Raw genomic sequence first — 18,145 nt, forward strand, 5'->3', positions numbered from 1 at the left:
CTAGGGCAATATATGGAAGTTTGTAGGAGACTTTCTCCTTTTCTGCGAATCTTTCAGTATAGATATCTAATTTGTTAGCTGTAGGCAAATAAAGTGTAACTAAATTTTACTGTAGATGCACAGATTTTGCAAAAATACTGACAAATTCCATTCTAAAAGACAATGTATTAATGTAATTAAGGCATTATAATGCAAATGAAAATCAGAACTGAATGTTAACAACATTTAAAACAAAAGTAGAATATTTACTTACCAGCCACCCAAAAGGGTGAAACTACACTATATTTAATAAACACAGACATTAAATGAAGTGTGACAACAGGATGTCTATGATAACAGAGCTAGTGTATCTTGGTATGTACAGCAACTGTTAGATAGGTGTGTGAGGTGGTGGTAGAGTGAGATGGTTAGCCAACTCCATTAGCCACAAGATATGGCTAGAGATGGATGCATAACAGTGGAGGAGCCCTGTTGGCTTGGACATTCTTAACCATCCAGCTGCGTATGTTAATTTGATTGGGTTTTGCAATGAACTTATGAAAGATAAAATGGGGCATGTTCATGCAAAATCTTCCCAATGGCTATTAAGTGATGATCCTGAGGAAATGCTTTAGGATCATATTAGGATGATAAATGAATATTCTATGAAGTCAAGATATAAGACATAAATGAATGCCTAAATGATGTTCCTATGTGGTTGCTGTGTCAAGATTCAATGGTCTTTATCAAGAGCTATTACATGGAGCCCGGAGACCTGAACATTGTTGGACCTCACTGAACGACAGAGTCTTGGAGGACAAACCAACGGCAGTACTGACATTATGAGTGTTCCGGTTATGGCTTCTTTACGTATAGGAGTAGTAGTATGTATCATAGAAGAGCAATGAAACAAGGGTGAGTGACAGCACAATGAAAAAAATGAAAAAATGACAGATTATTTAAATTGTAGGGAACTAAAGAAGAGGCTTATGCAAAGCATGACTGCTAAACATCTGCCAAGACTGACATCATAATTGTACCTATCTGCAAGTGGACCAAAGATCAATGCAACAATATCCACACATTAAAATAAAGATGTAAATAATTGTTTATGATGTAAGAGAGTAACTGAAACTATAACAGTATTAAAACTGAAATACCTTCCTGACAATATGGTAATTCGCCAGTCCAGTTTCCGTAACGGCACTCAGTCACATTCCCTCCACGAAGTGTGAAACCATCCCTACACTTAAAACGAGCGAGCATACCATGTTCTGTTTTGGGAGCAATGACCAAGCCATTCCTGGGAGCTCTGGGCATACGCTTGCAGCGAGCTAAAATAAGAAAAGTTACTGCTCTATTAAATATTTACTCCTTAATTAAACTTTTTAAATGTGAAGTGAAAATAATATTTTTATGTCTTTGAAGAACTCCAATTTTAGCAGAGATCTCTTCTATGCTGCTCATTACATACCTACCAATATCGATACGCTGTATATGCATCATCAAAAAAATTATTTACGTGCAAGCACTAAAACGAATTTGTACATGCAGAGACATTCCAAAACTCAAATTTAATACCACTACCTCATCTTTCTTTGTCTAATTTTCACTTGGATATGCTTGATCTGTTACAGTCACTCTCATTCCTCATTCTCCCACCTCCTTCTCTCTCTTAAAACACACACACACACACACACACACACACACACACACACACACACACACACACACACACACAACATAGATGCACATAAATATAAGAGTGCAAGTTTTATCATTGTAGCTGTATTCAAACTGTACCATTGCTATTTGTTCTGTGACATATATTACTTTGTATTTATTTATACCAAATAACAAAATTCAATTGAGAAAACTGTAAAATTACAAGGAAACAACATGGCTGATCATTATTCAGTTGAAAAGGGAGGACTGGGAGGCAGCAGATGGCCAGCCATTCTGTCTCACTATAATTTTATATTTATTTATTATTATCAGCCAGTCAAAACAAAAAAATACAAATTTTCTTAAAAATCTTCCTGCATTTTGTAACAGTCTTCATGAGATTTGATTCTCTAAAAACAGGCTGTACTGGCAACAAACTGTCTTTAAAGACATACTACCATCAAATTGCTGATCAGAATTGTTAAAGCTTTTGTGACCACTTAATGACAAATTGCATGTTGGCTTCTGTCTCAGGTTCTTCAGCTGATATTTGTTTGATTATCAAGCTGCTTGGGAGATTCTTTGGGCAAGATGCAGTATCAGAGGTAGGCATAAAATTATATTTCAATCCTTCTATTCATCACCAGACTCACCTCCTGATGTAATAGAAAACTTTAGAGAAAACCTTAGTTTGCTGATCATATAACAATCAAGTGGGAAAATTACAGTTTTGTTAGTGGTGGGTGTGACAAGGCATCACACGAGGCGTTACTTCTCTCAAAAATACCTAGAACAAATGGTTCGGACTCCATTCATGATGGAAACAGATATAATGGCAACAAACAGACCTGACACCATTGAGGATGTCCATATTAAAACTGGTATCAGTGACCAAATGGCAGTTGTAGCAACAGTGACTGCCAAGTGTCATTTCCCAATGAGGAACTTGGAACTTTTAACTCATGATAGGAGCATGTAGAGGAACTATGGCTCAAATTTAACAGAACAGTTGACCATGCACTGAACAGATATGGGCCCACTGGGACACTTCATTATGGGAAACACCCTCTATGGGACACAGTCACTGTACAGAAACTTCTAAAGAAAGTGAGACTATTGTATAATTAGTATAAAACAAAGCAGCAGGCCATAGGTAGAGAACATGTTTGGCTGTCGAGTGAACAATGCATAAACCCTGCAATCACGACTATAACATAATATGACAGAAAGATCTCTCATGAAGTCCAAAGAAATTCTGGTTGTATGTGACAGCTGTTAGTGGTGCCAAAGTTGGTGTCCAGCTACTCATGGATGAGACAGGAACTTAAACTGAGAGTAGAAAAGCTAAAGGAGAAATACTTAACCCTGTTTTCAAATGCTCAATTACTAAGCAAAACCAATGGGTATTGCCCCAATTTAATTCTTATGCCACTGAAAAGATGGGTGAAATATATATTAATGCCAGTGGCAATGAGAAACAGTAGAAATGGTTAAAACTGAGCAAAGTTCCAGGGCCCAATGGAATCCTTATCTGATTCTACACTGAATTTATGGTTGAGTTATCAACAAACAGTCCATTATCCTTGATTTTCATTTCTTATAGAATCTTAGAACATATTCTGAGCTCATATTTAAGGCAGTATCTTGAACAGAATGACCTCCTTCATGCCAATCAGCACGGATTTTGAAACCATAGATCACATGAAATCCAACTTGCACTTTTCTCAAATGATGCTACAAAATCCAGGGATCAAGGTAATCATGTAAATTTAGTCCAGAATGAGATTTTTTCACTCTGCAGTGGAGTGTGCATGTGAGTTCCGGTCTCAGTCTGGCACACAGTTTTAACCTGCCAGGAAGTTTCATGTAGATGTAGTATTTCTTAATGTCTGAAAGGCATTTGGCTCAGCACCACGACCACCCTCATTATCAAAAGTATGGTCATATGGGTTATCAAGTGAAATATGTGACAGGACTGAGAATTTCTTGATGGGGAGGATGCAGCAAGTTAGCTTAGATGAAGAGTCACAGATTGATGTAGACATAACTTCGGGTGTATGGCAGGGAACCGAGTTAGGGCCCCTAGCTATTCATGTTATATATTAATGGTCTTGCAGACAATATTAATAGTAACCTTATATTTTTTGCAGGTGATGCAGTTATTTATAATGAATTACTGTCTGAAAGACACTGCACAAATATTCAGCCAGATCTAGAAATGTTAGATTATGAACTTCACAAAAAGAAAAAAAAAGTAATATACTATGACTATAATAAAATTGAGACACAACTGGAATTGGTGAACTCATACAAATTCCTGGTCTAACACTTTGTATGGTCATGAAATTGAACAATCATATAGGCTTAGTCATGGGTAAAGTATGTAGAGATTTATTGTTAGAATAATGGAGAAATGCAACAGTCTACAAATCACTTGTGTGACCCATCCAAGAATATTGCTGAAGTGTGTGCAGCCCATACAAGAAAGGACTGAAGGGATACTGAATGTGTCCAGAAAAGGGCAAAACAAATGGTCACAAGTTTGTCTTACCCGCAGGAGAGTGTCACAGAGATGTTGAAAGAACTGAACTGGCAGACTTTTGAAGACAGACATAAAACTATCCCTAGAAAGTCTACTTATGAAGTTTCAGGAACCTGCTTTCAATGATGACTTTAGGAACGTACTACAACCCCCCACATATCACTCCAATAGGAATTACTTGGGCAATATTAGACCAATTATAGCATGCACAGAGGTATTTAAACAATCATTCTTCCCACACTACATACGTGAATGGAATGGGAAGAAGCCCTAAGTTCTGGTACATTGGAACATAACGTCTGCCATATACTTCACAATTGTTTGGAGAGCATGGATGTAGTTGAATCGCTCTTGGCAAATACTTAATGTGAATTGTAAGATCTCATTTATTCTCACATGAGAGATATACCACCAACAGCAGATGCCCATTCCTTTCATCTGTGTTCTACATAAATACCTTCGAAATTGGATGACTTAAATCTGTCATAAAATATCTCTTTCAACTAGGTACTCACTCAGCTTAACATGTATGTAGTGTCTATTTCAATAGTAAACTGTTTTCCTGCAGTGATCTCACTACACTGTGCTTAGCAAAATCAAAGGCACATTTATGAAACTTAGTGCACTCTGAATTTGATATAGTACTAAATTACCTGCATGAAATTTATTTCAAGAATAATCATATTAGGAAATTAGCAAGTCAATGGCAAGCTTAAAATAAAGTGTGAAAAATAATCATTTAAATCACTGAAAGTATCTCTGCAACTACTAATCTTAAAAGTGTTTTATGATCGAAGGTTAAAAACATAAATCCCAGTGCATGGCTCAGCAATTACTTATCAAGCATTTATCAATCACAAAATAAGTTGCTCTTTTTTGCATTTTTTCTGAAATATACACTAGTGCAAAACTGTTAAAGACTCAATGAAGGTTGTTTTCTTAAACACCAGCTTGAAATTCCACATCTGTAACACACAAATATTAATACTTCTCATTTTATTTGTATGGCAATCACAGTTAACCAAATTTCTGCATTTTATTTGCAGTCATGTACAGTTAAGACCACTTAAGTATGTTCACATGTTGGAGGTAGCACACAAACTATCAGCTCAAACTATGAGAACTGTGGTTCATTATGTTGAAAATGAAACATTTTGAGAGAATCAAAACTAGTTGCAATATCCAATGTCCCATCTGCATAACAATGTCATCTGCTATCATTTCTGTGTATTTCTTCTCAAAGCTGAACCCACATTTCCATTAGTCAGAACTAAGGTAATTATGTATACTATGGCTCCATAAGGAATATAAATATTTGAGTAAAAGCTGAATGGGACTGCAAACTACAGCTATAACGTGGGATGATCAGTCTGTGGATTTTCAAATAAAGTTAGTACTACTATGATGTATTAAATGAATGTTTCATTAAGATACACATACTATTAGAAAAGTGTTTACTATGAAATGTTAAATTAAGACCAATTGGAGAATGGAAGAGTTGATGTGCAGGTTTCCATTAATCGTGTTTCAGTTACTGATAAGTAGATGTGGCTGTTCTGTCACAAATATTGTCAACGTTCATTTCTGATTTTCATATGAGACTACATGCCCATGGTATTTGCTTTTCAGTAGAAATATCTATAAAAATTGAGGATCAATTCAACTTGGCTGTCCTTACGTACTTTACAGACAAAGAGAAACACATTCGTAGAAGTTATTTTAGACAAGAATGCACTCAGCTTATTAAAAGGTAGAAGTGTAATGAACATTCAGGAAGAATGTTACATTTTCTATTTTTTGTGCTAAATTACTCTGGATCCCCCCAATGAACTTGCCAAGGTGAGATGGCTTGTGTTCCTCAACAATACAGACAGCTGTGGTGATTTTGGGAGTAGGATTAAGGTTTTTCAAGAAAGATTGAGAGGCAAGGCTGGAAGTGAGAAATTCCTGGAAGGTTTGGAGAGGGTGATTTTGAGGAAGAACCCCAAAGGGGTGATTTTGAGGAAAAACCCCAAAAGTGCCCCACTTGTGACAGGATACTTCCCGGGACTGGATCAGACTCTGAATGTGGCTCTCCAGCAGGGATACGACTTCCTAAAATCCTGCCCTGAAATGAGATCCATCCTTCATGAAATCCTCCCCACTCCACCAAGAGTGTCTTTCCGCTGTCCACCTAACCTTCGTAATCTCTTGGTTCATCCCTATGAAATCCCCAAACCACCTTCCCTACCCTCTGGCTCCTACCCTTGTAACCGCCCCCGGTGTAAAACCTGTCCTATGCACCCTCCCACCACCACCAGTCCTGTAACCCGGAAGGTGTACACGATCAAAGGCAGAGCAACGTGTGAAAGCACCCACGTGATTTACCAACTGACCTCCCTACACTGTGACGCTTTCTATGTGGGAATCACCAGCAACAAACTGTCCATTCGCATGAATGGACACAGGCAGACAGTGTTTGTTGGTAATGAGGATCACCCTGTGGCTAAACATGCCTTGGTGCACGGCCAGCACATCTTGGCACAGTGTTACACTGTCCGGGTTATCTGGATACTTCCAACCAACACCAACCTATCCGAACTCTGGAGATGGGAACTTGACCTTCAATATATCCTCTCTTCTCGTTATCCACCAGGCCTCAATCTCCGCTAATTTCATGTTGCCGCCACTCATACCTCACCTGTCATTCAACATCATCTTTGCCTCTGCACTTCCGCCTCGACTGACATCTCTGCTCAAACTCTTTGCCTTTAAATATGTCTGCTTGTGTGTGTATATGTATGGATGGATATGTGTGTGTGTGTGTGTGTGTGTGTGTGTGTGTGTGTGTGTGTGTGTGTGTGCGCGCGAGTATATACCTATCCTTTTTTCCCCCTAACGTAAGTCTTTCCGCTCCCAGGATTGGAATGACTCCTTACCCTCTCCCTTAAAACCCACATCCTTTCATCTTTCCTTTTCCTTCCCCCAACTGCCGGTTGCGAAAGCTTGTAACTTTGTGTGTGTGTTTGTGTGTTATATTATTGTGCCTGTCTACCAGCACTTTCCCGCTTGGTAAGTCTTGGAATCTTTGTTTTTAATATATTTTTCCTATGTGGAAGTTTCTTTCTATATATATATATATATATATATATATATATATATATATATATATGGGTGGATATGTGTGTGTGTGTGTGTGTGTGTGTGTGTGTGTGTGTGTGTGTGTGTGTGTGTGCGCGAGCATATACCTATAATTTTCCCCCCTAAGGTAAGTTTTTCTGCTCCCGGGATTCGAATGACTCCTTACCCTCTCCCTTAAAACCCACATCCTTTCATCTTTCCTTTTCCTTACCTCTTTCCTGACGAAGCAGCCGCCGGTTGCGAAAGCTCAAATTCTGTGTGTGTGTTTGTGTTTTATTCATTGTGCCTATCTACCGGCGCTTTCCCGCTTGGTAAGTCTTGGAAATAATTTCTCCATCCTTTAACATATTTTGGCAGCAACACAACCACCTAACCTTTACGCACATCGTTGTCTACCAACCCAAGTTCACCAGAGGATCTACATAGCTCAGTTTTAACAAACACTTTTTCGCCTTTTTTCACACCAGATCACCAGTTGCTTTCTAGTTCACCTTTATCTCTCCCTATATATTTTCGTTTTCATTTCAGCCTCATGTTACACTTTCCACCTTATAATACCATGTCACCCCCACAACACCCCCACAACGACCCCATTAAGTTTTATTTACATTCCCTCCGCAAACATGCCTTCGCCCTAGCCAGATTGCGCTCTCATATTTCATTTTCTCAGGCTTGTCTGACATTTGGTATTACCACCAAAGGCCTCACACTTAAAGTTCCCATCTCTGGCTGCAACCCTTCTTTCCATCAGTCCCTATACCAATTCCAAACTGAACAATACATTGCCCTCACCCACCTAATCCTTCACCTACACATCAACTCAGCCAATGAACACACCCATCAACTCCTATCCTTAATAAAAGTCCTCAATCTTTCCTCTCCCACATCCACACTGGCTGTTCAGAGCATCCTCCTACAGGCCAACCGCAAATTAGAACAGCATGCTACCCTCCACCTCAAAAAACTATCCAATCTCCTGGTTTCCCACCTCTGGAAAGGCAACTCACTCACCCTCCACCACCTTTCCAGCAAACCTCCACCTCCTCTCATTGCACACAAACCCAGTCTCCCCCATCTACTCAATTTCCCACTTCCAGCTCCACTCCCCCCAACACCTCAAAATTCTAGTCAACACAATCTGGAACAACAACACCCCACTTAAGTAGTTGACCTTTCCTCCAAACCTCTCTCCCAATCCGAAACCTCTGTCCTATCCAAAGGCCTCACCTTCAGCCCCACTCCCAGATTCAACGAAACAGCCCTCGTCAAAGATTTACTGTCCTATACTCGTACTCTCTGCTGGAAATATAACTTTGCCACGAAGAGAAATGATCCTAATCCTACTCCTAATGATCCAACTCCCCTAGACACTATCCAAATTGAACCCTGCCTGGAACAGTTCCGTCCTCCATCACAGCGAGACCCACCTCCTCTTCCTCAAAATCACCCTCTCCAAACCTTCCAGGAATTTCTCACTTCCAGCCTTGCCTCTCAATCCTTCTTAAAAAAACCTTAATCCTACTCCCAACATCACCACTGCTGAAGCCCAAGCTATCCCTGATCTGAAGGGTGACCGATCCATCGTCATTCTTCCGGCAGACAAGGGTTCCACAACTGTGGTACTTGATCGTTGGGAGTATGTAGCTGAGGGACTGCGTCAGCTTTCAGACAACACTACCTACAAAGTTTGCCAAGGTAATCACATTTCTGATGTCCAGGCGGAGCTTCAAGGAATCCTCAGAACCTTAGGCCCCCTACAAAACCTTTCACATGACTCCATCAAACTCCTGATCCCACCGACACCTCGCACTCCTACCTTCTACCTACTTCCTAAAATTCACAAACCCAAACATCCTGGCCGCCCCATTGTAGCTGGTTACCAAGCCCCCACAGAATGTATCTCTGCCTACTTAGATCAACATCTTCAACCCATTACATGCAGTCTCCCATCCTTCATCAAAGACACCAACCACTTTCTCGAACGCCTGGAATCCTTATCCAATCTGTTACCCGTGGAAACCATCCTTGTAACCATTGATGCCACTTCCCTATACACAAATATCCCGCACGTCCAGGGCCTCGCTGCAATGGAGCACTTCCTTTCACACCGATCACCTGCCACCCTACCTGAAACCTCTTTCCTCATCACCTTAGCCAGCAGCTTCATCCTGACTCACAACTTCTTCACTTTCAAAGGCCAGACATACCAACAATTAAAGGGAACAGCCATGGGTACCAGGATGGCCCATTCATATGCCAACCTATATATGGGTCGCTTAGAGGAAGCCTTCTTGGTTACCCAAGCCTGCCAACCCAAAGTTTGGTACAGATTTATTGATGACATCTTCATGATCTGGACTCACAGTGAAGAATAACTCCAGAATTTCCTTTCCAACCTCAACTCCTTTGGTTCCATCAGATTCACCTGGTCCTACTCCAAAAACCATGCCACTTTCCTTGACGTCAACCTCCATCTGTCCAATGGCCAGCTTCACACGTCCGTCCACATCAAACCCACCAACAAGCAACAGTACCTCCATTATGACAGATGCCACCCATTCCACATCAAACAGTCCCTTCCCTACAGCCTAGATCTTCGTGGCATACGAATCTGCTCCAGTCTGGAATCCTTGAACCATCAACCTGAAAACAGCTTTTGCATCCCGCAACTACCCACCCGACCTGGTACAGAAGCAAATAACCAGAGCCACTTCCTCATCTACTCAAACCCAGAACCTCCCACAGAAGAACCCAAAAGTGCCCCACTTGTAACAGGATACTTTCCGGGACTGGATCAGATTCCGAATGTGGCTCTCCAGCAGGGATACGAGTTTCTAAAATCCTGCCCTGAAATGAGATCCATCCTTCATGAAATCATTCCCACTCCACCAAGCGTGTCTTTCCGCCGTCCACCTAACCTTCATAACATCTTAGTTCATCCCTATGAAATTCCCAAACCACCTTCCCAACTTTCTGGCTCCTACCCTTGTAACCGCCCCTGATGTAAAACCTGTCCCATGCATCCTCCCACCTCCACCTACTCCAGTCCTGTAACCCGGAAGGTGTACACGATCAAAGGCAGAGCAACGTGTGAAAGCACCCACGTGATTTACCAAATGACCTGCCTACACTGTGAAGCTTTCTATGTGGGAATGACCAGCAACAAACTGTCCATTCGCATGAATGGACACAGGCAGACAGTGTGGTTTGGTAATGATGATCACCCTGTGGCTAAACATGCCTTGGTGCACGACCAGCACATCTTGGCACAGTGCTACACCGTCCGAGTTATCTGGATACTTCCCACTAACACCAACCTGTCAGAACTCCGGAGATGGGAACTTGCCCTTCAGTATATCCTCTCTTCACGTTACCCACCAGGTCTCAATTTCAAGTTGCCGCCGCTCATACCTCACCTGTCATTCAACAACATCTTTGCCTCTGTACTTCCACCTCGACTGACATCTCTGCCCAAACTCTTTGCCTTTACAAATGTCTGCATGTGTCTGTATATGTGCGGATGGATATATGTGTGTGTGTGTGTGTGTACCTGTCCTTTTTCCCCCAAAGGTAAGTCTTTCTGCTCCCGGAATTAGAATGACTCCTTACCCTCTCCCTTAAAACCCACATCCTTTCGTCTTTCCCTCTCCTTACCTCTTTCCTGACAAAGCAACCTTGGGTTGCAAAAGCTTGAAATTTGTGTTTGTTTTTGTTTGTTTTTATTGTCTCCTATAAAAAAACAAGGCTCACATAGCTGTGAGTTGTGCTTGTGTGAATGTGAGTGAGTTTTGTCTTGTCTACATTTGATTAAGGATTTAGTTCAATAGATGAATAATATCTACCACTCTATTTCATTGTACTTGTCTGCCTCTTCTACTCTATGTGTTGATCCTTCTTATATTGTTGTTATTCCATTCTGAATTTTCAATTCTTTGATAAACAAACCTCTGATTGATGAATACTCCATACACTGATCACTTTACCACACATGTAAACATCCTCTCTGTGGTGAAAAGTAGTATCTGCAACAGTTTTCCATGTTGAAATTACTTTGATCTTCTGCATTCAACAATATACTGTACACACAACTGTATTTATTCCACCTTCTTTAATTTTTCATGTCTAAAGTATTTAATGAAGTGATAAATCAAAGTAATTCGTCAATACTGTGTGTGTGTGTGTGTGTGTGTGTGTGTGTGTGTCTGTGTCTGTCTGTGTGTGTGTGTGTGTGTGTGTGTGTGTGAAGCACACTTGAAACCCTGAAGAAAATGGTTCACCAAGTTTTTGAAAGTAAGATAAGTACAGCATTAAAAATATGAAATCTGTACATAAATCAAGACATACATTTTTTCATAAGTGTTGCATCAATCCATTAGTAGACAGTATTGTAGCAGCAAGAAAAACAAGCATCACTCACCTGGTCCACATCGAGGCATAACAGTCCATGTACCATTGTTGCAAATAGGTGTTCGATTTGCTGGAAACTCATACATTGGATCACACTTTACAAACAACCGTTCCCCATGTTGGACTACCAGTGGCAGCTCATCTGTTGTTTCATTTCCTACCCACAACTGAATCCTACCCTGTCTCACACTTGGTACAACACATGGAGCTGTGTGGAGAAAATACTGTGAAAACATACTTTCTTTACAGGTAAATCATCAATAGGTACACATCACTGAAATGAGAATCATCTGGGCTTATCACATGCAGTACATTTTACTTAAATGGATTAAGCAATGCAATTTGCTACAGTAAAACCCATTTCATGTCAGTAGTAGATTATCAACAGTAACACATCATTAGAGCAAAGAGTTAAACACTTTCAACGATTCTATGTAGTAAATTCTCTTCATAATTATGATTCAACTTAAAAATAGTAGTTTGTCTTTTATAAAATTGGATGTGTCATGTCCTACATTCCTTTCCAGATTAACTACAAATACAACATAAAATACTGCTGCTGTTGTATCAGATATATTTTCATTAGAAAATAAGTAAAATTAATATTGTTGAATGTAAAAGTTACTACACATGTGCATATAATAAGAATTGATCACACAGACTATCATTTAGTGTAAAATATGCATCCAGTACAAAAATACATAGAATAACCTCCATTGTTTCTGTTCTTCTACCCAGTTTGCAACTCATCTTTATTATTTACAGGTAGTGTTCTATTTATCATTTAGCACAAATTACCCTTACTCTTTACACTTCTTTCATTTCATTGAGCTAAGCTATATTGTATACACTATCCAAAAATAATTTTCCTAAAATTAATGTAATGCTTCTAGTTATTTAAACAATATTGCAAATGTCAGTTCTGAATCTTTAATCTCTAAATTCAGGCAATTAAGTCATCATTCATAGACATTATGAAACAATTTTTAATGTTACTGTTGTATTAATATGGATCAATACCACAAGTTTTGCATGAATGAAGTAATCTAGATTTAGCACCTGCTGTATCAACAAGTAATGTCATAAGCAAAATTACAATTTTGTGAAAATCACAAATCATACAATAAAACATTATTGCTGTTTCAATCTACCCCAACATATGTTTCTGCAGCATACCCCATGGCTGACTGAATATACAAATCTGATGTAGTTTTATGGCAGTAATCAGAAGCCAGAATTCTAAATCTCTTTCTTCCCAACTTGTTTTCATTATTATTGTGCCAGTTTGAAATCAAATGGGAAAAAGCAAACTACATAAGATTACTCACTGGAAAAGTCTTACAGTTCCACAAATCAACTGTGAAAATAGTATGAAATAATTCCTATAATAAACCATTGATGACAAATAGGATAAACTGAGGAAGGCAGAAAAGAATAGTGCTGCTAATACTCATATACTCCTGAAAGTGTTATCTGTAGCTTCTATGGCAAAACATGTTGAAGTTGGGGAAAAAACCCAGCAAAGATACCACATTCAGAACTTCAGACGTAACAACAGACAGCATGGAAGTATCCATCTGCACTAATAGAGAAAGTAAAGAATTCAGCTAGGATAGTAGTTTTTACCTTGTAAAATTTTCAAATGTACTTTGTTGATTGTCCATCAAGAGACTCTACAGCAACAGGCTAATTGTAATGTGAATTTATATACAATACATGAGGACCAGGACACACAATTTCAAAGTGATAGTCCAATCCAAGTAACTAAGATCACAGTTGTTCTCTGTGTGATTCACATTTAGTAAATGTCAAAGTTTTCAGAACTGGAAAATTCTTTCTAATTAAGCCCAAAAGATTGGAATCTGTCCAGAAAATCTGTGATTTTGTCCAGAGTAATTTATTATTTTCCTCCATTCTCTCTCTCTCTCTCTCTCTCTCTCTCTCTCTCTCTCTCTCTCTCTGTCTCTCTGTCCGTCCAACCGCGCGCGCACACGTGTGGGTGCGCATGTGTTGTCTCTCATATATACTACTCATTCACAGCGAGTAGAAAAGAGGAAGTGGGACATCTTTCCACACATTAACACAGCTAGGTAGGTGACTTTCTCATGAACTACCAGCAACTGTGCTATTTTGAGACTCAACTTGGTGTAATTCTGTTTTATCTGTTGTTTTCTTTTGAAATTGTTGGTGCTTATTTTGTGGTTTCGCTTATGGGGTTGTGTGTTAGAACTTCTAGATAATCACATATAAAAGTGAAAAATAAGAAAAATGCCATGTTTCATTGCAGTATGCAGATCCTGCTACAAATAAATTAAAGGTAAACATTTCTTTAGCCTCCAAAGAAATGCAACACTGTTTTTAAAATGCATAAGAGCAGTTCTCCAATGAGACAGGTATATGACTCGCAATTGTTTTGAGAGTGATTAAGTTTCCAAAGAAACTCAGAACAATAGCAGTCTTATTAACCATCAGTGGTAAACAAATTGAAAGCCCAAGAAAAATATGGTCTCTAGCCCTTCATTATTTTCTAATGAGCTAAATATCTATCGAAAAGAAATACATAAATTTTAAAAAGAAGTTGTGGCAAAGAAGGCCGTAAACCAAAAGAAGCTGAGATATCTATCAATGTTCCTCCTGATGAAGAAAATGTAAGGAATAAACTGACATCAGATGCAGCTATAGTTTCACTGAAAATGACACTGAATAAACTAGAATTAAAATGTAAAGACAGAAAACCCAATGCTAAAATCAATCTATTGTGAAAGCAACTTGCATAGAAAAACTGTAAGGTGGATCAGTCAGAAGTAGATTATTCCAAAATCTATAAGATACTGAATTCAACTGATGAAAATGCAATCATGTGGGGATTTTCTTATGCTATTTGTGTAATAAAGTGCAATGCTAAAATCAATCTACTGTGAAAGCAACTTGCATAGAAAAACTGTAAGGTGGATCAGTCAGAAGTAGATTATTCCAAAATCTATAAGATACTGAATTCAACTGAAGAAAATGCAAATCATGTGGGAATTTTCTTATGCTATTTGTGTAATAAAGTGCAATGCTAAAATCAATCTACTGTGAAAGCAACTTGCATAGAAAAACTGTAAGGTGGATCAGTCAGAAGTAGATTATTCCAAAATCTATAAGATACTGAATTCAACTGATGAAAATGCAATCATATGGGAAGTTTCTTATGCTATTTGTGCAATAAAGTGCATAAGCAGTAATTTTTGTGATAAAATAGACTTTTTTTAATGGTAAGATAGTCAGCTATAAGTTTAGCAACACGTTTATCAACAGGTGATGTCCCAAAAATTCATTGGACTGAAAGATTTCCACAGATTAACTTCTATCCACTTGGACCTCATGCCACTTCAATGACTGTACATATGATTAGCTATGCAGTTTTTCAGTAAATCAGTAGCCAACAGCATAAAATATTTCAGGGATAAGAGATGTAGTATTCAAAGGTACTGAGTCGATGTGAGACATAGCAAGGTATGATAACTGAAGAAAACTTCATAAGTCTATACTGCTATAAAAGCATTTTAGTGAAGGACCAGTTTGGAAACAACAATGTCATCATCAGATCTTATACTTTTAACATTTGTAAAAAATATTGTCCACCAGTGTTGCAACTCACTTCACACTGCATATGCACTTCCCACTACCATGAAGATCAGTACAGATCAGCATATAAATATATAAAAATTTTAAAGCATAAGATCTGAGGATGACAGCACAGCTCTGTTGAAACTGGTCCTCCAATAAAATGCTTTTTTAGCAATCTTGGCTTGTTAAGTTTCTACACTGGAGACTGTGCCCAGACTGGCAATACCAGGAATACATAGCAAGGTGTGCCACCCTCAACTGGTACAGTTATACACCTTGAATATGTTTATTTTATTTTTTACACATAATGTATGCAGAATAGTTAATAAAAATAATAAATTTCTTTTTTTTAAGCAAAGATTATCAAAACATTATTATTCACTGTGTAGGATCCTAATAACTGATAGCAATAAGATCATTAGTTCATCTGAAAATATTAACTTGAAAGAAGCATTAGTGATCAATTAATGTAAATCACGAGAAACTGGGATTTCCAGTGAGCAAATAGCTGTTTCTAAATTGGATTAATTAATTTGGCCTTCCTCATTCTTCTCTTCTCAAAAAATTCCTTTTTTCCCCCTCTCCCCTAAAAAATTTGTATTTATAAACTAAATAATATTTAAAAATGACATGTTTAACAATCTTCCAATCTTAACTTATGATTATTTCAAAAATTCACTATCATAATCTTGTAGCCTTGAATTTCTGATTCATAAAAGAAACTTGTTCATTTGTTAATTATTATTCAGTTTGTAAAAGTACACCTTACTGACACTTTTCAGTGGGCTTCGGAAATCACCACAAAAACAAAATCATCTTCACAAAACAGTATCTATAACACTGTCATTTTCTAGGTATCCAATTCATAGTTAAACTAGAGGACAAATGTAAGGATGTGGGAGCTTATCTCGCTAGGGGTAAGATAGATACTGCCTACAGGAAAATTAAAGAGACCTTTGGAGAGAAGAGAACCACTTGTATGAATATCAAGAGCTCAGATGGAAACCCAGTTCTAAGCAAAGAAGGGAAGGCAGAAAGGTGGAAGGAGTATATAGAGGGTTCATACAAGGGCGATGTACTTGAGGACAATATTATGGAAATGGATGAGGATGTAGATGAAGACGAAATGGGAGATAAGATACTGTATGAAGAGTTTGACAGAGCACTGAAAGACATGAGTCGAAATAAGGCCCCCGGAGTAGACAACATTCCATTAGAACTACTGACGGCCTTGGGAGAGCCAGTCATGACAAAACTCTACCAGCTGGTGAGCAAGACGTATGAGACAGGCGAAATACCCTCAGACTTCAAGAAGAATATAATAATTCCAATCCCAAAGAAAGCAGATGTTGACAGATGTGAAAATTACCGAACTATCAGTTTAATAAGTCACAGCTGCAAAGTACTAACGTGAATTCTGTACAGACGAATGGAAAAACTGGTAGAAGCGGACCTCGGGGAAGATCAGTTTGAATTCTGTAGAAATGTTGGAACATGTGAGGCAATACTGACCTTACGACTTATCTTAGAAGAAAGATTAAGGAAAGGCAAATCTACGTCTCTAGCATTTGTAGACTTCGAGGAAGCTTTTGATAGTGTTAACTGGAATACTCTCTTTCAAATTCTGAAGGGAGCAAGGGTAAAATACAGGGAGCGAAAGGCTATTTACAATTTGTACAGAAACCAGATGGCAATTATAAGAGTCAAGAGGCATGAAAGGGAAGCAGTGGTTGGGGAAGGAGTGAGACAGGGTTGTAGCCTCTCCCTGATGTTATTCAATCTGTATATTGAGTAGTAAAGGAAACAAAAGAAAAATTCGGAGTAGGTATTAAAATTCATGGAGAAGAAGTAAAAACTTTGAGGTTTGCCGATGACATTGTAATTTTGTCAGAGACAGCAAAGGACTTGGAAGAGCAGTTGAACGGAATGGACAGTGTCTTGAAAGGAGGATATAAGATAAACATTAAGAAAAGGAAAACGACGATAATGGAATGTAGTCAAATTAAATTGGGAGATGCTGAGGGAATTAGATTAGGAAATGAGACACTTAAAGTAGTAAAGGAGTTTTGCTATTTAGGGAGTAAAATAACTGATGATGGTCGAAGTAGAGAGGATATAAAATGTAGACTGGCAATGGCAGGGAAATCGTTTCTGAAGAAGAGAAATTTGTTAACATCGAGTATAGATTTAAGTGTCAGGAAGTCATTTCTGAAAGTATTTGTATGGAGCGTAGCCATGTATGGAAGTGAAACATGGACGATAACTAGTTTGAACAAGAAGAGCATAGAAGCTTTTGAAATGTGGTGCTACAGAAGAATGCTGAAGATAAGGTGGAGGAGGTATTGAATAGGATTGGGGAGAAGAGAAGTTTGTGGCACAACTTGACTAGAAGAAGGGATCGGTTGGTAGGACATGTTTTGAGGCATCAAGGGATCACAAATTTAGCATTGCGGAGGGTAAAAATCGTAGAGGCAGACCAAGAGATGAATACACTAAGCAGATTCAGAAGGATGTAGGTTGCAGTAGGTACTGGGAGATGAAGAAGCTTGCACAGGATAGAGGAGCATGGAGAGCTGCATCAAACCAGTCTCAGGACTGAAGACCACAACAACAACAACAACAACAGTTAAACTGATGTACTTCTTTGATGATTTTTGTCTTTGTGGCCTTCAATTTTGCTACCCTTTACGTTCTTATTAAAAATGTAATAGCAAATATAACAATAATGGAAATTCCTGGATGGAGGAATATGTAAAATAACAGAAAGGCAACCACTCACCTATAGCAGATCCATGCGTGGAACACAGTAAGACATAATAG

The 18,145-nt window shown here is 38.6% G+C and overlaps 1 protein-coding gene across 1 annotated transcript in view; it reads right to left on the bottom strand.

Annotated features, from left to right (window-relative positions):
- Nucleotides 1–18,145, bottom strand: part of LOC126278326 (uncharacterized) — a 1,364,175-nt gene that overhangs the window by 181,145 nt on the left and 1,164,885 nt on the right. The window contains exons 9-10 of the mRNA XM_049978346.1: nucleotides 11,724–11,921; nucleotides 1,140–1,313 (exon numbers count right to left, since the gene is read on the bottom strand). Coding sequence (XP_049834303.1) covers nucleotides 1,140–1,313; nucleotides 11,724–11,921 — 372 coding nt within the window. The remainder of the gene's footprint in view (nucleotides 1–1,139; nucleotides 1,314–11,723; nucleotides 11,922–18,145) is intronic.

Source organism: Schistocerca gregaria, chromosome 6 (assembly GCF_023897955.1).
Source record: "Schistocerca gregaria isolate iqSchGreg1 chromosome 6, iqSchGreg1.2, whole genome shotgun sequence".
Lineage (NCBI taxonomy): Eukaryota > Metazoa > Arthropoda > Insecta > Orthoptera > Acrididae > Schistocerca > Schistocerca gregaria.